Source organism: Bombina bombina, unplaced genomic scaffold (assembly GCF_027579735.1).
Source record: "Bombina bombina isolate aBomBom1 unplaced genomic scaffold, aBomBom1.pri scaffold_533, whole genome shotgun sequence".
Classification (NCBI taxonomy): domain Eukaryota; kingdom Metazoa; phylum Chordata; class Amphibia; order Anura; family Bombinatoridae; genus Bombina; species Bombina bombina.
Window position 1 is genome coordinate 157548 of NW_026511646.1, and position 27574 is coordinate 185121.

The window sequence follows — 27574 nt, forward strand, 5'->3', positions numbered from 1 at the left end:
CAGGTGGAGGCGACGTTGTGGGGGGCAGATTTGGGGTTAATAAATATAATATAGGGGTCGGCGGTGTTAGGGGCAGCAGATTAGGGGTACATAAGTATAACGTAAATAGCGGCGCTTTGCGGTCGGCAGATTAGGGGTTAATTATTGTAGGGAGCTGGCGGGGACGTTGTGGGGGGCAGGTTAGGGGTTAATAAATATAATATAGGGGTCTGCAGTGTTAGGGGCAGCAGATTAGGGGTACATAAGGATAACGTAGGTGGCGGTCGGCAGATTAGGGGTTAAAAAAATTTAATCGAGTGGCGGCGATGTGGGGGGACCTCGGTTTAGGGGTACATAGGTAGTTTATGGGTGTTAGTGTACTTTAGAGCACAGTAGTTAAGAGCTTTATAAACCGGCGTTAGCCCAGAAAGCTCTTAACTACTGACTTTTTTCTGCGGCTGGAGTTTTGTCGTTAGAATTCTAACGCTCACTTCAGCCACGACTCTAAATACTGGAGTTAGAAAGATCCCATTGAAAAGATAGGATGCGCAATTGAATTAAGGGGATCTGCGGTATGGAAAAGTCGCGGCTGGAAAGTGAGCGTTAGACCCTTTCCTGACTGACTCCAAATACCGGCGGTAGCCTAAAACCAGCGTTAGGAGCCTCTAACGCTGGTTTTGACGGCTACCGCCAAACTCTAAATCTAGGCCTTTGGAAATTGATTTAATTTTTTTTTTTTTAATGTGAAAAAGTGACAGTAGTCTCTAGTATATTGAAGAACTATATATATATAGAGCGTAAACAGGGCCGCCATCAGGGGGTGACAGGGGTGACTCCTGTCAGGGGCCCAATGGGCTAGGGGGGCCCCATGAGGCAAGAACTAAAAAAAAAAAAAAAAAAAATTTTTTTTTTTTTTTTTTTTTTTTAAATTTTGGCAGCCACCAGTGGGTACTACAGCAGAGTGCTAATTGAGCATGGGAAATGTTATTACAAGGAGTAAAGTATTAGCATTTGAGAGGATTTCTGAGTGTGCACTAAACCACTATGCACAGTGTGACACAGACTTGGCACTTTGTTTGTAGAGTGTGTGCCTGAGTCAGGCGGCTGATCACTTTAATTTGCAGAGGAGGTAGGACTTACTTAGCAAATGTTTTTTATTTCTTTGTGCAATTTAAGATTGTAACTTCAGTTTGGTAGTAGTTGTATGGTGGGGCCAGGGGTCCATAAAAACACATTTTTTTAGCAGCAGTGTATTTATGATTATTTGACAATGCTGTAGAAATTCTATATTTAAAACCATGCAGAAATGTTTCCTCCTCAATACACAAATGATATATATTACATTCCAGTTTACTGCCCCTTTATGCAAGGACTTTCCAGATACAAGGAGGCATTTTATCTAAGATTTTTACATCTGCATAACATTTTATACTCTCAGACTAAGATTGCTCAGTGTTGGAAATGAGACAGGTTAACTTAAAACGGTTCAGTTTACTCTACAGCTGACTTAATTTTGAAATGCATACCATCAAGCTTAAATCCTGCATTTAACCAGATCTAATGGTATGAGTACCACAGCTTATGGTTCCACCAAGATCATATAGAGTACAGCATTTTCAAAATCCACAAGTACAGCTGACAGATGGTAAGATTTGTACACTATATTTGAAGTGGTGCTCTTGGTTAGGGAAAATGGGGAAAATATCAAACAAACATATGTCAACCTTTTAAAAGTACTTTTCTTCATCTAGCCATCTACCCAGATCATTAATGTACAATTTTGAATTCACAGAATTATTTTTGTTTGCACATTTACAAATATGATTCTTTAAAAAGTAATCTCTTAATTTCTGCATTTTTTTTATCATGCATGTCACACACTGTTGATTTAGGGGATGCAAGGTGCATAAATGTTTCCTCCTGTGAGTGTTTCTGTGGGTGTCTGTGTTTATGTCTTTGTGCTTTGGTTTGTGTCTCTATGAGTGTGTATGTATTTTTTTTCTGTTGGTATCTCTGTGAGGGTGGGTGTGTATGTCTTTGTGCATTTTCTGTGGATGTCTGTGAGGGTGTGTGCATATGTCTTTGAGCTTTTGCTATGGGTGTCTCTGTGAGGGTGGGCGTGTGTTTGTCTTTGTGTATTTTCTCTGGATGCCTCTGTGAGGGTGGGTGTGTATGTCTGTGTTTTCTGTGGATGTCTCTGACGGTGTGTGTGTGTGTATGTATGTATGTCTGTGTTTTCTGTGGATGTCTCTGAGAGGGTGTGTATTTTCTGTGGGTGTCTCTGTGAGGGTGCGTGTGTGTATGTCTTTGTGTGTTTTCTGTGGATGTCTCAGTGAGGGTGTGTATGTATGTCTTTCTGTGTTTTCTGTGGGTGTCTCTGTGTCTGTGTGTGTGTATGTCTTTGTGTGTTTTCTGAGGCTGTCTCTGTTGGTGTTTCCTTGGGTGTATGTGCAAGTTTGAGTTTGTGTGTGTGTGTGTGTCCATTGTCTGTTCCTTTTTAGGACATTTTGACCTTACTACTGATTATTCACATCTTTCTACAGACTTTGAGACTAATGAGACCTTTCCGGAAGTAACCACTCCACCATTTAACCTTTAAATTATTGTTTAGGCAGTTCAGGGCCCTTCCTTTCAGCCACTGCATGCTGTTGTCATCATTTAGTTGGCATCTTCCTTTACAAAAAGATAATCAGAACTCCATATTTTGTTTTCTAAATCTCCTTTTTTTACAAAACTGTAGTTTACCTCATTACTTGTCAGGTCAATGTAAACAAGTGCTGAGTGTCTATTTGGGTGTCTGTGTCTGAGTTTCTTTGCTTGTTTGCTAGAGTGTCTATATGTGAATCCTTATGTGTGAGTGTGTGTGTGTGTGTTTCAGTGTATGTTACTACCTTTACAACATTTCCAAGTTTAAATAGACACTTAAGAATAAAGTGCATATACATTTTAGTCACTTGGTCAAAAATTGCACATGTCAAAGGGGGGGGGGGCCCTGATCAAAGGTTAAGTCAGGGGCCCCAAAATTTCTAGTGGCAGCCCTGAGCGTAAATAATCAAAAACAATACTTACAACAATATATTGTAAATATAATTTGTATTTATAAAGGTGATTGTGGTAAAACATACCAATTAGCAGCTTAGCTCAATACTTTAGTTACCATACCAGAACTTTATTATTTATCATAGGAGGAAAGCAGACACTAGTGAAAATCATTTGGGATAGTTTCCTGTTTCATTTTGCAATGATTACTTTGTTTTATTGAAACCTGCATGTTAAAGCCAGTTAGCCTTAAAGGGACAGTAAACACCTTGTAATTACAAGACATGCTTGTTTGCTATAGAATGACATATTGGCCAAGCCAAATGTTTTAAACCCTTTCCTGCCGGGGTTAAAGTGTTTACATTAGACCAACTGTTCCAATGTAAACAATTTGAAATCTCACGATCGTGCACGTGATCACGAGATTTCAATGATGGGATCGCGTCAGGGGGCCATCCCTATGATGCTAGGCATGCCCTCCAGACCGCGATCCCATCAGGGAAGCGCCAGTGGCTTCAAGAAAGCCACCCGATTAGGACATTGTATTCCGTCTATCGGCGTTAAAGCCAAGAACAATTTGTACAGAATACAACGTCATAACGGCGTTAAAAGGTTAAAACAAATTAATATTTGTTTAGCTGTAATTGTTTGTCGATAGCCAAACTCCACCCACCACTTGCCTCATTTGCAGAAGCCAATCCAGTTCTCTACTCTGTAGACAGCAAGGGTAGTCATGGTCTTAAAGGACCATTAATACAGTAGAATTGCATAATCAACAGATGCATAAGAAAAAGACAACACAAAAGCATTTAGTTTTTTAAATGAGTAGATTTTACTTTCTGACAAATTTCAGTTAGTTTTATTTTCTTTCCCCCTGCACCATGTGAGAGCCATCAGCCAATCACAAAATGCATACACATATAAACTGTGTTTTCTTGCACATGCTCAGTAGGACCTGGTGCCTTAAAAAGTGTGCATATAAAAAGATTGTGCACATTTTTATAATAAAAGTGAATTGGAAAGTTATTTAAAACTGCATGCTCTGAACCATGAAACTTTAATATTGGCTTTAGTGTTTCTTTAATGTTAGTATAAAATGCATTGTTTTGCAGTTGTTTGTTAAAGGAACATGAAACCCATTTTTTTCTTTCATGATTCAGAAAGAGCTTGTAACTTTAAGCAACTTCCTTACGCCTATTATCAAGAGAAGTCAGCAGGGTGCATTTCAAGTTCTGGGAATTAATAAGCCCTCAATTTCCAGAACTAAATAACAAAAAGAGGGGGCAAAATAAATAATAAAACTTTATAGCAAAGTTGTTTAATTATGCATAACTAAATTATTGGGGGTTGATGCAGCTGGTTTGCGCTAGATCTTCTATGAATTTGAAAAGATCAGTTTGCAATAAGTACAAAAAGCTTCCACACTATCTGCAATACACAAACGGAATCTTCTTAAAAATCAGATACACTTTATTGGTTTATCCATAAAACCATGAAAACTCTAGTGCAAATACAAAACATATGTTAAGGTGAACCTAGCAGAATCAGCCATATGCATTTCAAGGCTAAATCAGCTCTTATTCAATGATAATGGTTTCTACTACTTATCTTTGCAAAGGTTTTTAGAAAAATCCATTTTCTCCATTCCGTATATATAAAAAATACTATTTAAGTTATATTAGTGTCTTATTTTCCAACAAATCTGTGTTCATGTGCTGAATAAACCAACTCTTTATGTGACCAGTAAACAGGACTTAGTTGTACACAGTCATGACCTTAGCTATTTTCATTTTAGTTTTTTAGTAATAAATATTTAAACTTGTTTAACTCTTGCTCTTTCATACACATGGTAAACATATGTGAGTATCATATGTGACTTTAACAATAAATGTTGATTTGCAATGTTTCATAGTAATATAAAACATTTTACCCATGTCATCCTGCACTGTAGCACATTGTCAGTGATGTGGCCAGTATTGTAGTCATCTTTTTTAACAAACTCTATCTGTGGGTTTCTCAGCTTATATTATCATTCCTGATTCCAGAAGCCCTCGTATCGGGGGGAAAACTTGAATTTTCTGTGGGCAGGGTTAGGGTGAGGAGTAAGGTGGAGTTGCAGCTTTTCCAAGGACAGAGCCATTTGGTCCAGGAGAGTGGTTAGGCAGGCCTAAGGGTTTAGAATGGTGTTCTGTCGAGAACTCCAATTCCTCGAAAACTCCAATCTGACGTCACTTCTGGTGACTTCTATTTTTACTATTTGTTTTTGCATCTGTCTGGGGGGGCGCACCGCCGATCCTCTGGCATACACCCCAAGTAAACCTTGGGGAAGAGGTTTACAAGGGGGACTTTGCCCCCTTGAACCCTCCAGGCGGAGGCAAAATAGATAGTGAAGATAGGCCCATAATTACAGTGCCCATCTGATTGGTTGTGAATCCTGTAACTCACTAAGACACGGACCAATCAGATGTATGGAATCACTGGAAGTGACGTCAGATTGGAGTTTTCGATGTATTGGAGTTCTCGATAGAACAATGGTACCAAAGTTTGTAACAATCTTCTACATACAGTAATCAAGACATGCGTACACTTTTGAACCAAGTTCACTATGCTCTATAGAAAGGACCTAATTGATCTGATTTAATCAATGATACAATTTATTTTGGTTTCCATGTTCCTTTAAATGATCATTTTCTATGTATGACTCTAATGTACGGAATAGAAGTTTGAAGGAACTTGTTACTCAAAAAAAAATCATTAAAGTCTAAATGAAAGAAGAATACAGTAAATATACTACAATTTGATATGTTCTCTTTAAAATAAAATAAAAAAAAAAAAATGATTACAATTTACTATTAATATTTCAGTAATGATTGTAGCAATTGATTAGAAACTGAAAATTATTGACTAAATTGTAAATCATTATGAGTACAACTGATACCATGGCATTCCTTACAACTTGATGATGATATCTATTAAATGTTACAATATTTACTAACATGTATATTCTGAACCAGGGATTAAAGGGACAGAAAAACAAACATGTTAAATTAAAATAAACATATAAAGAAACAGATTGTAAAAAAACAGCAAACAATTTACATTTTTTTTTTTGCAAAATGAGCACTCACACAGCCACACAATGTTTTTGTGATATTCATTTCTACTGTTATTTATGGTTAAAGGACATATACACATAAATAGAAAATATTCTAATGTTGGAATATTTTATGTTTGCACTATTGTTTGCAAATAACTATGGTCCAGATAACAAGTGAAGCGCGAACATTTCCACGCAAGCGCGATTTACGCTAGAATGATTATTGCAACTTCAGAGTTCTGGTTTAACTGTTTTGCAAAACTAAAATGTTGCACAAAACACATCAAAAATACATTACAGAATAACACTATCTAATAAAAATTATTTTTTAAAAAATATTGCACACAAAGGTGTATGAGGTCTCAGGTATCTATATATACAGGTGTACATCATTTAATAGCGCTTTGCTTTATTGCCTTTCACAGATATTGAGTTTTTCACAAATTGAAGGTTTGTGGCAACGCTGTGTTGAGCAAGTCTATCGGCACCATTTTTCTAACATATTGTGGCAGAAGGTCTGGTTTGGTGATAGAGGGAGTGTATATAAGACCAAGTTTAATAAATTACACTTCATCATTTCGCTAGGAAACCCCTGGGAAGTGATAGTGTTTTCACTGTGAATACCCTAACAGCTGTAGGAGCCAATTAAACTCAGGTATTGCTTGTGATTAATGCTCCTGAGGTTTTAAAGGGACATTGTTCACTAGATTTTTCTTTGCATAAATGTTTTGTAGATCACCCATTTATATATTATTTCCATCTGGGAGTGTTTTTGTAAAAATGTATAGTTTTGCTTATTTTTTAATAACATTGTGCTGATTTTTAGGCTCCTAACCAAGCCCCAGAGTGTCAGATGTATACATGCGTTTACAGACTACTGCTGGCTCCTCTTTACGTTATCTGTCTTTTCATATGCAGGAAAGTGGGGGAGGGGGGGATGTCTGCTCTTCTTGTTTTCCCAGCCTCTTTCACTGGGGGTCCCAGTCAAACCTCATCAACGGTGCTAAACTGGGAGCTTCTAAGCATGTTTTTAAAAGGTTTTGTACTGGATTCTTAGATTTTAAACTTCACCTTTAATTAAACATTTTCAGATTTTATGATATAAACAATTTAAAACATAACCTATAATTTTCTGATTGTGAGTCACAACAAATACAAATATGCTAATAAATGTAAATACTTAAAGGGACACTGAACCCACATTTTTTTTCTTTTGTGATTCAAATAGAACATGAAATGTTAAACAACTTTCTAATTTACTCCTATTATCAATTTTTCTTCATTCTCTTGGTATGTTTATTTGAAAAGCAAGAATGTAAGTTTAAATGCCGGCCTATTTTTGGTAAACAAACTGGGTTGTCCTTGCTGATTGGACAGCACCAATAAACAAATGCTGTCCATGGTCCTGAACCAAAAATGTGCTGGCTCCCTAGCTTAGATTCCTTCTTTTTCAAATAAAGATAGCAAGAGAACAAAGAAAAAATGATAATAGGAGTAAATTAGAAAGTTACTTCAAATTGTATGCTCTATCTGAATTATGAAAGAAAAAAATTGGGTTCAGTGTCCCTTTAATAATCTACTTAAATAAAGAAAACATGACAACACTACCACAGCAACCGATATTACACTGACCCATGCTAAACATGAATATACTCATGAATTTCAAAAGAGGAAATATCAGCAGTGAATATCAGTTTCCTGCTAATTTTGACAATTCAACAAACATTCATATGCTATACTTAATGATCTTATACTATCATAAAATAGCTATTTGTAGCTAAGTATATCTATATATTATATAGAATATCATATAGGAAGGATGAACAAATGAATGGAATGGAGGAAGGAAGGGAAAAAGGATAGGAATGAAATAGAGAATGAACAGGTGGTGGTACCTTGCTTATAGACAATCTTTTCTGTGTAATCTTTCAGATAACTTCAGGCAGATTTCATGGAATCTCTGATTAATTGTTTAATAAAAGTTCAGTTTTAAATGTCTCAAAAAAAAAAAGGATATTAGAGGATCCATAAAAACAGCATGAAATAATTGTCTGTGTTTTTTGTTTGTTTTTTAAAATGCTCTTTGTGGAGAATCAAAACATTTTCATGCATGGCAACTGATTTAACCGAATAGTAGCAGCTAATAATTGTTATTGTTACCTGATTTAATTATACTAAATGTATCATCCATTGAATAATAAAGGGCTGAGTTGCCTTAATAGGATTTAAACCTGCAACTCTGTTGTTTGAACTAGTATTACAGATGGACAATTAGGGCAGTCTTAAATAGAGGGGGGCACAAAAAGGCTGATCACAATCCTTTAGATAAGTTTATGTACAGAAATCCCCATAGACTTTAATTGTGTATTTTGTAAAAAAAATAAAATCTAAAGGATTGTGATCAGCCAAAATACCACCATCACTTATACAGATTTTTTTTTATATTTTGTTTAATAGTGGAGCTCTTCCCTCAGACAGCAGGAGGAGCTGAAAAGGGGTTTCATCTATACACAATCTCCATCATGATGAGTTAAACACAGAATTACCAAACTGAAAGAATGTAATATGACATGCTTTAAGACATTAGAGCATGTTGTTATTGCACTTACATATCCTGTTCACCTGCAGAGTGTAGGGGACAACGCATGTCCTCCTGTGAGTCTTCTTCCTGATATGTAAACCAGCGACTATCTGCATCAGGGAAAGGAGATTGCAGGTCCTCAAGATATTACTATGGGCATACAGAAAAAGAATCAATCTGCCAGGAAGGAACAACAGCTCAGTGGCTTGTTCTATGGCCCGATTACCACCTAGTAGTAGCTTCTTTTAGCCCAACTATGCTTTCCACAAAGGAGAAATTGCCATAGAACAAGCCACTGAACTGTTGTCCATTCCTTGTAGAGCACTTCTCTTTCTGTATGTATTTTCAATATGACCCTGGGGATGTCTCCCTTAAAGGAACACTCAATGCAGTAGAATTTCATAATTAACAAGAACGTAATAACAAGACAATGCAATAACACCTACTCTGAATTTTAAATGAGCAGTAGATTATTTTCTGACAAATTTATTTTTTTCTCCCATTTTCCAGCCCCCTGTATCATGTGACAGACATCAGCCAATCACAGACTAGTATTTGTATACCCAGTGAGCTTGTGCACATGCTCAGTAGGATCTTGTTCCCCAGAAAGTGTGAATATAAAAAAAACTGTGAAGAATTGATAATGGAAGTAAATTGGAAAGTGTCTTAAAACTGCATTCTCTAACTGAATCATAAAAGTTTATTTTGAGTTGAGTGTCCCTTTAAGTGTGATGGGGAAACCAGACGTAAACTCCTTGCACAATGTGCTTAGAGGAATATGGCTGCACCTCACTAACAAGGACAAAAGAAGACCAAAACAATTGACTGATTAAAATATATTGCAAATTTGTTTTATTACGTAAAATTAAGCATTTTAAATAAAATATCAATATGTTTAAAGTACCTTTAAAGGGAACCCATCTCCCAGAAATAAGCTATTGTTGCAAAGAAGGGGCCACATGCCCAGATGGCTATTAAATAATCACAATGGTAATATGGCACATGGGACAACATCAGGGAGTGGAGTAGTAACTGTATTTCCTGCTTCAATACATAGATAAACAAGACCCTTATTTAAAAGCAGCAAGCCTTATATTTTAAATGAGTTGCCCTGTGTTCACCCAGCTGCCAGCTGATTGTCATAATGAAAATGTCTCAAAGCATTGGTTCTGTTTTGGAGGTTCTGGTGATTTGTAGGAGTTCTTTAGTCCCATCTCACCATAGAACTCTACCATAAGACACCTCATTTGAAAGAAGACCCACATTCCAATAAGGGATGTTATGTCTGTATAACTGTCATGTACTGTTATTGTCATAGTAATAATGGTTACTTTGCAGCAACTAGACTCATTTTATTGTGTGATGATTTATAGATTCATGTTTCTCTGAAATAAACCATTTAGGAATCAAAATAAATGAGATAATTCTATATAGGAGGATTCTTGGTGCAGTCATTTTATGTTGTTTTTAAATAAAAAAAAATTAACACATTGTCAAAATGGGTTAAACAACCCCTCTGGGAAATCAGAAGTTTTGTGTCATTTTAACCTTTATCGAATATTTTTATGGTTAGATATTTTTTGTGTGGATATCACCTGGGGAAAAGTTGAAATTTATATGTAAAAATGAAAAGTGTGCGAACAACTAAAAACAGCTCTAGCACAGGGGTGTAAAATTGCTCAGCACTGAAAGGGTTAGTTATGTGCCCATTCTCAACATACATCATTTTTTTAAAAAATGGTGACAAAAACTACCCTATTCAAGGCTCCTAGATCCTGACTGCTTTCAAGGCTCCTGGGACATATTTCTCATTGGTTGCTAAGGAAAATTTGCCAAGTTCTGTTAGTTAACTGTGACATGCACCACAAGCACAGAAGGAAAATGTTGTATCAGTAGACACACATTCTCTCAACAAGTAAAAACAGCTATTGTAAAAGATTCTCTATTTATATGCAACAAAGAAAATATGTCTCTTTAAAGGGATATCCACCTGAAATAAGAAAATGTTTATTATGTGCTACAACTTTTTTATTATATCACTATTGCACCAAAGAGTTTAAAGGGACATGAAACCCAAAATATTTATTTCATGATTTAGACAGAGAATACAATTTTAAGCAACATTCTAATTTACTACTATTATTTATATATACATTTTTCAGATATCCTTTGTTAAAGACATAGCAATGCACATTGGTTAGACAATCGCATGAGGCATCTATGTGCAGCCACCAATCAGCAGCTACTGAGCCTATTTAGATATGCTATTTAGATATGCTTTTCAACAAAGGATATCAAGAGAATTAATCAAAGAAGGTCATAGAAGTAAATTGGAAAGTTATTCTTTCTAAATCATGAAAGAAAAAAATTGGGTTTCATGTCCCTTTAAACAGGTCAGCACCAAAGCAGCCATACACTACTGTTCCTGAGTGAACCAGTGGAGGCTCCTCTATAGGAGCACTTGAGCACGTGAACCCCTGACCAAACCCACTGACCAAACCCCCTGACCCCTGATGAACAAAAAAAAAAGAAAAAAAAAAAAGATTGAGAAATATTTTTTTTTTTTTAATTTTTAAACCTTTTTTGCTTATTTATATTAAAAAATCCTCCAGGCTCCATTAAAATTGCTGTTTCTAATTATTTATTTATTTGCAGTCAATGCAGTTTTACAGTGGAATGGTCTTTTGCCTAATACTTCTATCTATATCGCACATGCTGTGCAGTGCGATAGATAGAATTATAGGCAAAAGTCCTTTCCACTTTAAAACTGCATTGACTGCAGTGCCACCTACAGGCCAGCCCATAGGTCTCCTAACCGCACAGATTTTAGTGTGCGAGAGCCAGCTGTCACGTGACCCTCGCACACTAAGAGCTGTGTGTGTGGGAGGAGGAGTATTGTTTTGTGGGCAGAGAGGCAGCGAGGAGGCGGAGCCGGGACGGACTGCCAGCTAGAGTGAGTCACTGAGACAGTCAGTCAGCAGCCAGCTCCCACCCCACCCAGGGGCCATGCGCAACTGTGCATAAAGTTAGGGGCTGGAGCAGCATAGCAGCATGTGGGCATGTGTGCTGGAGGAGAAGATTGCGACTCACTCAGGCTAGGCGAGGGAAGGAGCCGGAAGCAAGCAACTTGGACTACAGGCAGCTGCAGGCTAAGGTTCTGTTTTTAATTTTTTTTGTATAGCCCCCATGTATAAAGTTATTTAGTCACTTGTGAGTGTTGCTGTTGCCTTAAAACAAGTGGGTCTGAATGTGGGTGTCTTATGCTTTGTGGGGGCAGGGCTTGTAGTTAGGCTCTAGCCTAGGAGAAAATATTACTGGAAAGCGCGCTCTGCTGTGTTGAAGTTGGACCATCCTGCAGCTACAACCAGAACTCTAGAAGTGCAGGCTATGTGCAGCATTATTGTCAGGTGGGTGATGGTCAGAAACAGTTTAGCTTTGCCCGGGGTGTGCCTGAATAGGAATTTAAACCTGGATCATGATCTGCTGCAGCTTCATCATGTATGGTGCTGCCTATTATTAATTACGCTGCAAATGAGAGGACAGATTGTATCTTGCTGCAGGGAACATGTTACGGCAGTTTATAAGCCCTGTCTGATGTGCACTGGATGGTTTCACTCTGGCAGTACAACTACATACAATTTATTACATGACTTCTCTTATGACCCCTGAAAGCACAATTTGCAATAAATTAAAGCCTAAGAGCTGAAAATCTGGACAGCCTGCTACCGAGAGAATGTCAGGAATGCAATCCTTAGTCTCCTTCAGATCGGTAGCAGGCTGTAACTTTCACTTTCTCCTTTGCTCCTGTGAGTCCAATTGTAGATATTTGCATAAGAATATGACTGGACATTTAAGCAGGTAAAATATATATATATATACATACAGTATATCAAGGCAGGCAGGAGGCAAAAAGGTACAAGTGTTATTTGTGATGTAGTGTCTTTCTGATGTGTGCTTGAGAGTGTTGGAATATATATCTATATATGCAAACAAGTTTCTTGCAAAAAACTTCCATTTTTGTTTGTGCACCTGGGCTGTGTCATTCCAAAGTTTCACTTTCTTGTTGAAAAAATATGCAATATTGCAATGCACAAAGTAAATATTATTTTTATTATCATTTATACTTTGACACCCTTCCTTTAGATGAATACTTAAAGTATTCATCTAAAGGGGGGGAAGTCAGTGTAAATGATAATAAAAATATTATACTTGTTACTTGTGTTGGGTTAAATATTATTTTTCTTTAATATATATATATATATATATATATATATATATATATATATATATATATATATATATATATATATATATATATATATATAAATATATAGGGATTCATCTAGCTCCAATCTTCTAGGGGCCTGGGGCTCAGTAATTGAGAAACACACACATGCACACACACACAGTCTCTCTCTGTCACACACACACACTGTCTCTCTCTGCCACACACACACACACAGTCTCTCTCTGTCACACACACACACTGTCTCTCTCTGCCACACACACACACACACTCTCTCTCTCTATCACACACGCAGTCTCTCTCTCTGTCACACACACACTGTCTCTCTGTCTCACACACACACACTGTCTCTCTGTCTCACACACACACACACACACTGTCTCTCTCTGTCACACACACACACTGTCTCTCTCTCTCTGTCACACTCACATAGTCTCTCTCTCTGTCACACACACACCGTCTCTCTGCCACACACACTGTCTCTCTCTCTCTATGTCACACACGCACAGACTCTCTCTCTGTCACACACACGCTGTCTCTCATTCTCTGTCACACATGCACAGTCTCTCTCTCTCTCTCTCTCTCTCTCTGTCACATAGGCACAGTCTCTCTCTCTGTCACACACACACTGTGTTCCAGGCAGGCAGACAAATCATGTAATACTGTCTGTAGTCCAGTGTGAATTAATACTGATGATCATGGATGGGGTGTATTTGGCAATGCTAGGGTTAATGGCTGCAGACTACTAGATTGACTTTAGTGCTAACTGTAATCCGATTCCCCCACCTTCTTAGTCCCACACGCCATGCTAATGACACACAGCACAAATCATCATGGAAGTTCACCCCACGGCCCCCCATTCTCCCTGCCCATGTGTGGTGCAGTCATGCTGACATCCTGATCCTCTGCTTGAGCCAGTGCACTGCACACAGGTCATGATGAATGTTCAGGCAGGAGATAGTTTGTGAACCAAGGTAAGAGGGAAGACAGACAAGGGTAGCTTTTACTCATGTCTCCTGTTTATTTTTAAAGGACTCAAGCCTCTTTGATGTGTATTGCTCTACAGGGCAAGAGGTCTCAACCCTTCTCCCTGCAGCTCACAGCCTTTTTATTAACCATTTTGCTCCTAGATGTGAAGAACTGATGGTCTACTAGTAACTTTATACTAAATACAATGTGCTTTCCAGTCCCTTCTCTGTGTGTGTGTGTGGGGGGGGGGCTGTGTGTGTGTGGGGGGCTGTGTGTGTGGGGGGCTGTGTGTGTGTGGGGGGCTGTGTGTGTGTGTGTGGGGGGCTGTGTGTCTGTGGGTGGGCTATGTGTGTGTGTATGTATGTGTATATATATATATATACACACACACTAAAATGGGCGGAGCCATCTGAGGGGCGGGGCTAGTGCTCCCCCATCTTCAAAAGTCACCAGCCGCCACTGGAGTGAACCATTGGCTGGCACCAGCAGCATATGTGTATAGAAGCAATACACCATGTCCAGCTCAGGAGCAGAAGTAAAGTGCTGCTTTAAAGGGATAGTAAACCCCAAAATGTTATTTTATGATTCAGATGGAACATATAATTTTAAACAACTTTTCAATTTAATTCTATTATCAAATTTGCTTCATTCTCTTGGTATCTGTTGCTGAAGGGACAGCATTGCACTACTGACAGGAAGCTGAAAATATCTATTTAGCCAATCAGAAGAGACAAATGTGTGCAGGCACCAATTAGCAGCAGCCACTAGTGTATGATATGTGCGTATTCATTTTTTAACAAGGGATACTAAGAGAACAAAGCACATTTGAAACTCAAAGTAAATATAAAGTGTCTTAAAATGACATGCTGTATCTGAATCATGCAAGTGTAACCCCTTGAGTGCTCATGAAGGCTCAGAGCTGCCATTAGCACTCAACTACCTTTTTTGCAATCTGGGGGCCCCCACCCATTCCTACCCCGGCGATCGGGCTTGTATAGTGACAGGCATCGCCGGGGCTTCCTGTTACGTGCAGTGACAACACGCGCAATGACGTGATGATGTCACCGTGCAACTTTATTTAAAATTGTCAATCCAAAGTATAGGAAAAGGGGGCATGCTGCTTAGAAACCTGTATCTCAGGAACCTAAGCAGCTACAGACCTAGGGTTGCCACCTCGGCCATGTTTTCCTGGACACTTATGAGTTACACATGCTGCAGGGTAAGCAGGGAGGAACATGTATTGTGCTGTTCATCACATGATGTCCAAAGACGCAATACATGTTCCACCCTGCTTACCCTGCAGCATGAGTAACTTATAAGTGTCCAGGAAAACATGGCCGAGATGGCAACCCTATACAGACCCCCAAGACCCACCATTGGAAAGGTAATCGCCAAACCTTTCCAATGGTATAAGTCTTGGGGATCTGGGGGGAAAAATAAAAAAGTAAAAAAAATTTTTTTTTGGAAAATAGTAAAAAACAGAAAAATATTAAATTCAGCTTAGCATTTGACTTTCCTATCCCTTTAAGAATGATTTTATCTTTGTGTGTAACACCTTAGCAGTTATTTACAAGCAATAGTGCAACACAGTAATTATCTTTTGTATTCGAGCATTTCCAAACTGCAGTTTTATGTCCATTTAATGGGATAGTAAAGTCTAAATTAAACTTTCATGATTTAGATAGGGCATGTCATTTCAAACAACTTTCTAATTTACTTTTATCATCAAATTTGCTTTGTTCTCTTGTTATTCTTAGTTGAAAGCTAAACCTAGGTAGGCTCATGTGCTAATTTTTAAACCCTTTAAGACTGCCTCTTATCTATATGCATTTGACAGTTTTTCACAGCTAGAGGGCGTTAGATCATGTCTTTTACATAGAAAAAATTGTGCTCATGCACGTAAAGTTATTTAAGAGTCAGCACCTAATTGCCTGTAATGCATGTCTGTCAAAAGATCTGAGATAAGGAGGCAGTCTGCAGAAGCTTAGATACAAGGTTATTACAGAAGTAAAAAGTATATTTGGTTATGCAAAACTGGGGAATGGTAAATAATAGAATTATCTATCTTTTTAAACAAAAACATTTTTGGCGTTTACTATCCCTTTAAGGAATTTAATTTATGTTGTCTTGCAAGTCACATTGTCACATAGTATAATTCGCAAAAAATATTCACTGATTTTGGAAATTAAAAAAAATATAATGTGGCCCTGGTGCATTCAAACAATTTTACTTAATGAGGAAAAACACAGCTCAGTATCTGCATCACATGTTAGTAGTCACTACAAATACAAATTACTTGCATAAACCTCAAACCATTTGTGCATTATAAGACACTATCTTTCTGAAATACACATTTTTATTGAAACAATCTGTTTCTAAACCTGACAAAAATAGTTTGAGACACATTTCTGTTATATATGTGTACTGTATATATTCCAGAGCTACGGTATTTTGTCCGGCGCTACGGAATTTTGTGGCGCTATACAAATAAATGATAATAATAATATTCTCTGTCTTTGTCAATAGTTCCAGATTTAGAGTTGCCTATTTGTGTAAAGTTTATCAACAACATAATGGTAAATAGATACCGCATGCAAACATTTTAAAGGGACAGTGTACTGTGATTTATTTTTATCTTCTTTAATGTGCTCTCATTGATCTATAGTACTTGCTGGAGTGTATTTAGTTGTTTACAATTCTCTAGTTTACCTTTACTTTGTCATTGAAAAAGCAGTTTTTGCCTATTGAATCCCCACCTATACTGAAAATGTAAGTACTTAAAGGGATAGTAAACACCAAACATGTTATTGTTTAAAAAGATAGATAATCCCTTGTTTTACCATACCCCAGTTTTGCATAGCCAACACTGTTATAGAAATATACATTTTTACCTCTGTAATTACCTTGTATCTAAGCTTCTGCTGACTGCCTCCTTATCTCAGATCTTTTGACAGACTTGCATTACAGGCAATGTATGCTGACTCTTAAATAACTTCACGTGCATGAGCACAGTGTTATCTATATGAAACACATGAACTAATGTCCCCTAGCTGTGTGTGTCAAATGCAGAGGCGGCCTTCAAGGGCTTAGAAATTAGCATATGAGCCTACCTAGGTTTAGCTTTCATCTAAGAATTACAAGATAACAAAGCAAATTTGATGATAAAGGTAAATTAGAAAGTTGTTTAAAATTACATGCGCTATCTAAATCATGAAAGTTTAATTTGGACTTTACTATCCCTTTAAAGGGATAGGAAAGTCAAAATTAAACTTGCATGAGTCAGAAACAGCAGATCATTTTAAGACACTTTTAAATTCACTTCTATTTTCATATGTGCATTGTTCTCTTAGTACCATTTGTTAAAAAATTAATATGCACATATCATACACTAGTGGGAGCTGCTGCTAATTGGTGCCTGCACACATTTGTCTCTTGTGATTGGCTAAATAGATATTTTCAGCTTCTTGTCAATAGTGCAATGCTGTCCTTTCAGCAATCGATAACAAGAGAATGAAGCAAATTTGATAATAGATGTAAATTGCAAATTTGATTAAAATTGTATGTTCTATCTTAATCATAAAAGAAAATGTTGTGGTTTACTATCCCTTTAATAACTGTTTAAAGAAAAACTATGTAAACAAGAAGGTCTCAAAATATCATGCTCCCAGTGGAATGGAATTAGACAGTTACTGTAATGTTAATTTTCCATTGTTCTCATTGGTCTTTCAGTGTACAGCGAGAGATACGATGGAGTAACTTGTGTGTATATATATATATGGAGAGATAATATAATTTGATGTGGTCCCCACGCAAGGTCAGCCCATTTGCTTGGGTTATGGTGTCAATTAGCAGAAAAAGCTATTTCATGTACAAAAACAAAGGAGCAATTTCCTCTACATTGTAAACTGTAGCTTGTATAACAAGTCTTTGGGGACAGCAATTTTACAATACACTGTCCCTTTAAGTGTGAAGCACCTTTTGCCATTTATTTATTAAACTGAAGCATCATTCCAAGCAAAATCTACCCAATTATTTTTTTATTAGGAAGATAGAGAAGTATATGTATCTGATTATCTAGAAATTGCAAATGCTTCTATATTATAATTATAAAAGATGAATTGTATTATACTTCCATAATGTATCATGATGTAACAAGTAAGTTACCCACTATTAATACAAAAGACATAAGCATTCTAACAACTACTGTCCATATGCTTCCTCCTTGAGAGATGGCATTCTGTAATTATATAAATCCCAACAAGAAATGCAAATGACAGCAATTTGGAGTAGATTCAGCTAATTTACATAAATAAGTTAGAAAACATTATCAGCAGGTGAGGAAAACATCTGCTCCTACATTTAGAAGAAAAAAAAAATGATTCAAGTTGTTTTACCGAGAATAAGGAAAACTTCCAAACTGCATCCATTATTTATAATAGCTAAACAGCAGGGACCACTTCATCCTTAAAGAAATCAAACATCAGCTTTAACTCCAGCCACCTCCAAATTGCATTATAAAAGTGCCTTCTTAAGGGAGCAATGTACTGTAGAGCTGTTTTTTTTTTAAGTCCTGCTAAACAAATGAAATATCCAGCATACTGTATTATGTCTGATCTTGTAAGACCTTAGATGTTACTACAGTATGACTCGTCCCTGTACAGCCACTCAATAAATGTATCCATTTGCTGCTCAGTGTAGTTTGAGACTAACATATAATAAAACAGCAGAGGACTCTGACCTTCTTCATAGCCCCACTCCTGGTTCTCCTTGTCAGACTGCAGAATTGAACTGTCACTGTAAGCTTTGTCAGCCATCTCAGTCCTGGCCGTGGCTCTTCTCCTGTTGCTCTGAGTGTGAAGCTGAGAGAGCGGAGTTTACTTGTGACTTAAGAAGGGCAAGCAGTGCACACACACTCCTCCTCCCAGAGGCTCGGATGTCACTCCTGTGCCTGAGCAGCCTAGGGGAGGAGGGGAGTGTGGAGACACCAGTTATGTGAGGTGCACGTATTTAATTGGCACTTTAGTTTATAGTGGATAATAATATAGTAAGAAAGTAAATGGAACAATGCACCATGAAGGTAAACAGATTCCTTTACTGCACAATTGCTGCAAATGCATGTACAGTGTACACAGTGTGTTTGATTAGTAACATTGATAAATAATTCTTCTGATATACAAAGTATATACTTCTGGGGTGGTGTCAAATAGCTATCTGATAATATGCAATTTTGTGTTTATTCAGAAACACTATTAACATGTATATCTTACTTGTATATTGAAAGTTTAAAAGAATATTACTACTTGCTCTATAATGCTTGAAAGACCAGTTTAGGATCAAAAGTGTTAGCGTTAATTGCGCTAGAATTAAGATTTTTGCGCTTGCTGGGTTGCACTCCTATAACGATATGAAAGTAAACTGTTTTGGCTCTCGCAGTAACCGACTAGTGCAAAATCCGAAGTTAGAATATGTTGTGCACGTTCACATATTCCCCCATAAAAGTCAATGCAGAAAAAAAAAGTGTAAAAAATCCCCCACCCCCCTCACGCAAAATCGATCACATATTCTCATTTGCGCTAACCCCACATGAAAATATGAATATTTCATATTCCAATGTTCTGCACATAGCAGAATATGTTCTTTTTATTAAGGATTAAATATTTCTACATATATCTGATTGTATTTTGGTACAATATACATTTATACCTATATATAGAGATAATTATATAAATGTATAGATATATACAGATATATATAGGAATATCTATTTAGAAATACTTAGAACATAATCTGCTATGTGCAGAACATTGAAATGTAAAATATTTACATTAAATACATAGTTAAAACCTTTATTAAATATGAATATTGCATAACTATGATTTTACATGTTTTCATCTACTTAATGGCAAAGGGCTCCAATGCACACACACACACACACACACACACACACATTTATATACATACATACATATATATATCTTCCATAGAGCAGGCACTCTCACATAGTAACAAAAAGCAAAGGATGGAAGCTCACCAAATTGCCAAAAGTGATTTACTTTATTTTAGAGAAAGCAAGGTCCAACAGCCACGACGTTTCGGGGCAGTGTGCCCCTTAATCATGTGATCGATGATCACTTGATTAAGGGGCACACTGCCGGAACATAAAGCTCTTAACTACAGTGCTACAAAGTACACTAACACCCATAAACTACCTATTAACCCCTAAACCGAGGCCCCCCCACATCACAAACACTATAATACAATTATTTAACCCCTAATCTGCCGACCGGACACCTACATTATACCTATGAACCCCTAATCTGCTGCCCCTAACATCGCCAACACCTACATTATAGTTATTATCCCCTAATCTGCCCCCCCAACATCGCCGCCACCTACCTTCACTTATTAACCCCTAATCTGCCGACCGGACATCGCCGCCACTATAATAAATGTATTAACCCCTAAACCGCCGCACTCCCGCCTTGCAAACACCATAATAAATTGTATTAACCCCTAATCTGCCATCCCTAACATCGCTGACACCTACCTACAATTATTAACCCCTAATCTCTCGCCCCCAACGTCACCGCTACTATAATAAAGTTATTAACCCCTAAACCTAAGTCTACCCCTAACCCTAACACCCCCTAAGTTAAATATAATTTAAATACATCTAAATAAAATAACTATAATTAAATAAATTAATCCTATTTAAAACTAAATACTTACCTATAAAATAAACCATAAGATAGCTACATTATAATTTAATAATTACATTGTAGCTATTTTAGGATTTATATTTATTTTACAGGTAACTTTGTATTTATTTTAACTAGGTACAATAGTTATTAAATAGTTAATAACTATTTAATAGCTACCTAGTTAAAATAATTACAAAATTACCTGTAAAATAAATCCTAACCCAAGTTACAAATACACCTAACACTAAACTATCAATAAATTAATTAAATAAATTAAATACAATTATCTAAAATAAAATACAATTAAATAAACTAAACTATATTACAAAAAAAACAAACACTAAATTACAAAAAATAAAAAAATATTACAAGAAGTTTAATCTAATTACACCTAATCTAAGCCCCCTAATAAAATAAAAAAGCCCCCCAAAATAATAAAATCCCCTATCCTAAATTAAATTACAAAGTAATCAGCTCTTTTACCAGCCCTTAAAAGGGCTTTTTGCGGGGCATTGCCCCAAAGTAATCAGCTCTTTTACCTGTAAAAAAAACAAATACAATACCCCCCCCAACATTACAACCCACCACCCACACACCCCTACTCTAAAACCCACCTGATCCCCCCTTAAAAAAAACTAACACTACCCCTTTGAAGATCACCCTACCTTGAGCCGTCTTCACCCAGCCAGGCACCGATGGGCCAGAAGAGGACATCCAGACCGGCAGAAGTCATCATCCGATCGGGGCAGAAGAGGTCCTCCATCCAGCAGAAGTCTTCATCCAAGCGGCATCTTCTATCTTTAATCAATCAGAGCGGAGCAGGTCCATCTTCTATACAGCCGACGCGGAGCCATCCTCTTCTTCCGATGTCCTAACGAAGAATGACGGTTCCTTTAAATGACATCATCCAAGATGGCGTCCCTCGAATTCCGATTGGCTGATAGGATTCTATCAGCCAATCGGAATTAAGGTAGGAAAAATCCGATTGGCTGATTGGATCAGCCAATAGAATGTGAGGTACGCCATCTTGGATGACGTCTTTTAAAGGAACCCTCATTCTTCGTTAGGACATTGGAAGAAGAGGATGGCTCCGCGTCGGCTGGATAGAAGATGGACCCGCTCCACTCCGATTGATTGAAGATAGAAGATACCGCTTGGATGAAGTCTTCTGCTGGATGGAGGACCTCTTCTGCCCCGATCGGATGAAGACTTCTGCTAGTCCGGATGTCCTCTTCTGGCCCATCGGTGCCCGGCTGGGTGAGCACGGCTCAAGGTAAGGTGATCTTCAATGGGGTAGTGTTAGGTTTTTTTAAGGGGGGATCGGTTGGGTTTTAGAGTAGGGGTGTGTGGGTGGTGGGTTGTAATGTTGGGGGGGTATTGTATTTGTTTTTTTTACAGGTAAAAGAGCTGATTACTTTGTAATTTAGTTTAGGATAGGGAATTTTATTATTTTGGGTTTTTTTTTTATTTTATTAGGGGGCTTAGATTAGGTGTAATTAGATTAAAATTCTTGTAATTTTTTTTATTTTTTGTAATTTTTGTGTTTGTTTTTTTTGTAATATAGTTTAGTTTATTTAATTGTATTTTAGTTTAGATATTTGTATTTAATTTATTTAATTAATTTATTGATAGTGTAGTGTTAGGTGTATTTGTAACTTAGGTTCGGATTTATTTTACAGGTAATTTTGTAATTATTTTAACTAGGTAGCTATTAAATTTTTTGTAATTTAGTGTTTGTTTTTTTTGTAATATAGTTTAGTTTATTTAATTGTATTTTAGTTTAGATATTTGTATTTAATTTATTTAATTAATTTATTGATAGTGTAGTGTTAGGTGTATTTGTAACTTAGGTTCGGATTTATTTTACAGGTAATTTTGTAATTATTTTAACTAGGTAGCTATTAAATAGTTATTAACTATTTAATAGCTATTGTACCTAGTTAAAATAAATACAAAGTTACCTGTAAAATAAATATAAATCCTAAAATAGCTACAATGTAATTATTAAATTATATTGTAGCTATCTTATGGTTTATTTTATAGGTATTTAGTTTTAAATAGGATTAATTTATTTAATTATAGTTATTTTATTTAGATGTATTTAAATTATATTTAACTTAGGGGGGTGTTAGGCTTAGGGTTAGACTTAGGTCTAGGGGTTAATAACTTTATTATAGTAGCGGCGACGTTGGGTGCGGGAGATTAGGGGTTAATAATTGTAGTAGGTGGCGGCGACGTTGGGGGGGCAGATTAGGGGTTAATAAAATTTACTATAGTGTTTGCGAGGCGGGAGTTCGGCAGTTTTGGGGTTAATACATTTATTATAGTGGCGGCGATGTCCGGTCGGCAGATTAGGGGTTAATAAGTGTAGTTAGGTGGCGGCGACGTTGGGGGCAGCAGAATAGGGGTTAATAAATATAATGTAGGTGATGGCGATGTTGGGGGCAGCAGATTAAGGGTTCATAGGGATAATGTAGGTGGCGGCGGTGTCCAGAGCGGCAGATTAGGGGTTAATAATATAATGTAGGTGTCGGCGATAGCAGGGGCGGCAGATTAGGGGTTAATAAGTGTAAGATTAGGGGTGTTTAGACTCGGGGTTCATGTTAGGGTGTTAGGTGCAGACATAACTTTTATTTCCCCATAGGAAACAATGGGACTGCGTTAGAAGCTGGACGCTGCTTTTTTGCAGGTGTTAGGTTTTTTCCAGCCAGCTCAGCCCCATTGTTTCCTATGGGGAAATTGTGCACGAGCGCGTTTTAGCCAGCTTACCGCTGACTTAAGCAACGCTGGTATACAGGTAGAAGTGGAGTTAAATTTGCTCAACGCTCACTTTTCTGAGGCTAACGCAGCCATTCAGAAAACTTGTAATACCAGCGTTGGCTTAAGTGAGCGCAGGAAAAAAAAAGGCTCGTTAGCCCCGCAGGTCTTTACCGACAAAACTTGTAATCTAGGCGATAGTATTATATTCGATCATAAAGGCAATCATAAATAACAGCGAAAAAAATGTGATATCTCTACACATAAGTGAAATTTAGCACCTTTATCAGATTATGGTTACAATTCACCGTAGACTCATAAGAGAGAAAGCAATATAAGAGGGGAAAAAATTAAAGGAAAAGAAAAATATAAGAAGTAAATCAAGCAAGAGGAAAGAAAAACAATTAGCAATATTAGATTGCACATATAGCACCTTTAGCAGGGATGAATAGGTTAAGGCTGTATTATATAAGCAGCGATCATAGTATATGGAGAATTAACCCTTTAAATTGCATAATCATGCTTAATCTTGCTTGGTATACAAAGGATCATATTGACCTTCAAATAGAATCTGATGCACAGTTACGGATCTGCTTTAGATGTGTATATCTGAACAGGAAACATTTTGTGATATGAGTACAGTGGATTAAATCAGATGAAGTTAAACACATACGGCTAGATTACGAGTTTTGCGTTATAGTAAAAAAGCAGCGTTATCAGGTTATAACGCTGCTTTTTCACTACCGCTGGTATTATGAGTCTTGCAGGTTTAGGGACACCGCACACTTTTTTGACCATAACACAAATCGACTTACGCAAATTGCGTATAGTCTTTTTTCAATGGGACTTCCATAGCGCCAGTATTACAAGCTTGTCCTGGGAGGCCAAAAAGTGGGCGGTACACCCTATACCGTCAAGATTCATAACGCATTCTAAAGTCAGTAGTTATGAGTTTTACACTACAAAGCCGTAGCATAAAACTCATAACGAAAGTGCTAAAAAGTACACTAACACCCATAAACTACCTATTAACCCGTAAAACGAGGCCCTCCCGCATCGCAAACACTAAAAGAAAATTATTAACGCCTAATCTGCTGCTACCGACATTGCCGTCACTAGAATAAACATGTTAACCCCTAAACGCCGCACTCCCGCCTCGCAAACACTAGTAAATAACCCCTAATCTGCCGCCCCTAACATCGCCACCACCTACCTACATTTATTAACCCCTTATCTGCCGCCCCCAACATCGCCGCCACTATACTAAAGTTATTAACCCCTAACCCTAAGTCTAACCCTAACACCCCTAACTTAAATATAATTAAAATAAATCTAAATAAACCTACTATTAATAACTAAATAATTCCTTTTAAAACTAAATACTTACCTATAAAATAAACCCTAAGCTAGCTACAATATAACTAATAGTTACATTGTATCTAGCTTAGGGTTTATTTTTATTTTACAGGCAAGTTTGTATTTATTTTAACTAGGTAGAATAGTTACTAAATAGTTATTAGCTATTTAATAACTACCTAGCTGAAATAAATACAAATTGACCTGTAAAATAAAACCTAACCTGTCTTACACTAACACCTAACCTAACCCTACAATTAAATAAATTCCCTAAATTAAATACAATTAACTAAATTCAATACAATTAGCTAAATTACAAAAAAACACACTAAATTACAGAAAATAAAAAACAAATTACAAGATCTTTAAACTAATTACACCTAATCTAATAGCCCTATCAAAATAAAATAAGCCCACCCAAAATAAAAAAAAACCTAGCCTAAACTAAACTACCAATATCCCTTAAAAGGGCCTTTTGCAGGGCATTGCCCCAAAGAAAGATCCATACCATAAACTAAAAAAGTCAGTAGTTGTAACTTTTATGTTACAACGCCGTAACATAAAACTCATAACTAAAGTGCTAAAAAGTACACTAACACCCATAAACTACCTATTAACCCCTAAACCGAGGCCATCCCGCATTGCAAACACTATAATAAAATTATTAACCCCTTATCTGCCGCTCCCAACATCGCCGCCACTATAATAAACATATTAACACCTAAACCGCTGTACTCCCGCATCGCAAACACTAGTTTAATATTATTAACCCCTAATCTGCTGTCCCTAACATCGCCGTACCCTACATTACTGTTATTAACCCCTAATCTGCTGCCCCCAAAATTGCCACCACTATACTAATGTTATTAACCCCTACACCTAGCCCTAAGTCTAACACCCCTAACTTTAATATAATTAAAATAAATCTAAATAAAAATTACAATTAATACCTAAATAATTCCAATTTAAAACTAAATACTTACCTATAAAATAAACCCTAAGCTAGCTGCAATATAACTAATAGTAATATTATAGCTAGCTTAGGTTTCATTTTTATTTCACAGGTAAGTTTGTATTTATTTTAACTAGGTAGACTAGTTAGTAAATAGTTATTAACTATTTACTAACTACCTAGTAAAAATAAATACAATTTTACCTGTAAAATAAAACCTAAACTGAGTTACACTAACACCTTACCTTACACTACAATTAAATAAATTATATAAAATAAATACAATTAAATAAATAACAAAAAAAAACAAACACTAAATTACACAAAATAAAGAAGAAATGATCAAATATTTAAACTAATTACACCTAATCTAATAGCCCTATTAAATAAAAAAGCCCCCCCAAAATAAAAAAACCCTAGCCTACAATAAACTACCAATGGCCCTTTAAAGGACCTTTTGCGGGGCATTGCCCCAAAGAAATCAGCTCTTTTACCTTTAAAAAAAAAATACAAACTACCCCCCAACAGTAAAATCCACCACCCACACAACCAACCCCCCAAATAAAATCCTATCTAAAAAAACCTAACCTCCCCATTGCCCTGAAAAGGGCATTTGGATGGGCATTGCCCTTAAAAGGGCATTTAGCTCTTTTTCTGCCCAAACCCTAAGCTAAAAATAAAACCCATCCAATAAACCCTTAACAAAACCTAACACTAACCCCCGAAGATCCACTTACAGTTTTTGAAGACCCGACATCCATCCACAAGGAAGCGGCAGAAGTCCTCATCAAAGCTGGCAGAAGTCTTCATCCAAGCGAGCCGAAGTCTTCATCCAACCGGGCAGAAGTCTTCATCCAGATGGCATCTTCTATCTTCATCCATCCGGCGCGGAGCGGCGCCATCTTCAAGACATCTGGTGCAGAGCATCCTCTTCAATCAACAGCTCTTCCAGAATGAAGGTTCCTTTAAGGGACGTCATCCAAGATGGCGTCCCTTGAATTCCGATTGGCTGATAGAATTCTATCAGCCAATCGGAATTAAAGGGTAACCTTCATTATGGAAGAGCCGTCGATTGAAGAGGATGCTCCGCGCAAGATGTCTTGAAGATGGAGCCGCTCCACGCCGAATAGATTAAGATAGAAGATGCCGTCTGGATGAAGACTTTTGCCGGCTTGGATGAAGAATTCTGCCAGCTTCGATGAGGACTTCTGCCGCTTCGTTGAGGATGTATGTCGGGTCTTCAATAACTGAAAGTGGATCTTCAGGGTTTAGTGTTAGGTTTTTTTTAAGGGTTTATTGGGTGGGTTTTATTTTTAGCTTAGGGTTTGGGCGGAAAAAAAGCTAAATGCCCTTTTAAGGGCAATGCCCATCCAAATGCCCTTTCAGGGCAATGGGGAGCTTTGTTTTTTTAGATAGGATTTTATTTGGGGGGTTTGGTTGTGTGGGTGGTGGGTTTTACTGTTGGAGGATTGTTTGTATTTTTTTCTACAGGTAAAAGAGCTGATTTCTTTAAGGGAATGCCCCTCAAAATGCCTTTTTAAGGGATATTGGCAGTTTAGTTTAGGCTAGGGTTTTTTTTTGTTTTAGGGGCCTTTTTTAATTTGATAGGGCTATTAGATTAGGTGTAATTAGTTTAAATATTTGACAATTTCTTTTTTATTTTGTGTAATTTAGTGTTTGTTTGTTTTTTGTAATTTAGTTAATTGTATTTAATTAATGTAATTTATTTAATTGTAGTGTAAGGTTAGGTGTTAGTGTAACTCAGGTTAGGTTTTATTTTACAGGTAAATTTGTATTTATTTTAACTAGGTAGTTAGTAAATAGTTAATAACTATTTAGTAACTATTCTACCTAGTTAAAATAAATACAAACTTACCTGTAAAATAAAAATAAAACC

At 36.9% G+C, this 27574-nt stretch overlaps 1 protein-coding gene across 1 annotated transcript in view; it reads right to left on the reverse strand.

The window, feature by feature from the left end:
- The window catches only part of LOC128643889 (carbonic anhydrase-related protein-like), a 105692-nt gene extending 86897 nt beyond the window's left edge, over window positions 1-18795 (reverse strand). The window contains exon 1 of the mRNA XM_053696659.1: window positions 18650-18795. Coding sequence (XP_053552634.1) covers window positions 18650-18725 — 76 coding nt within the window. The 5' untranslated portion in view covers window positions 18726-18795. The remainder of the gene's footprint in view (window positions 1-18649) is intronic.
- Between the last annotated feature and the right edge of the window lie 8779 nt (window positions 18796-27574).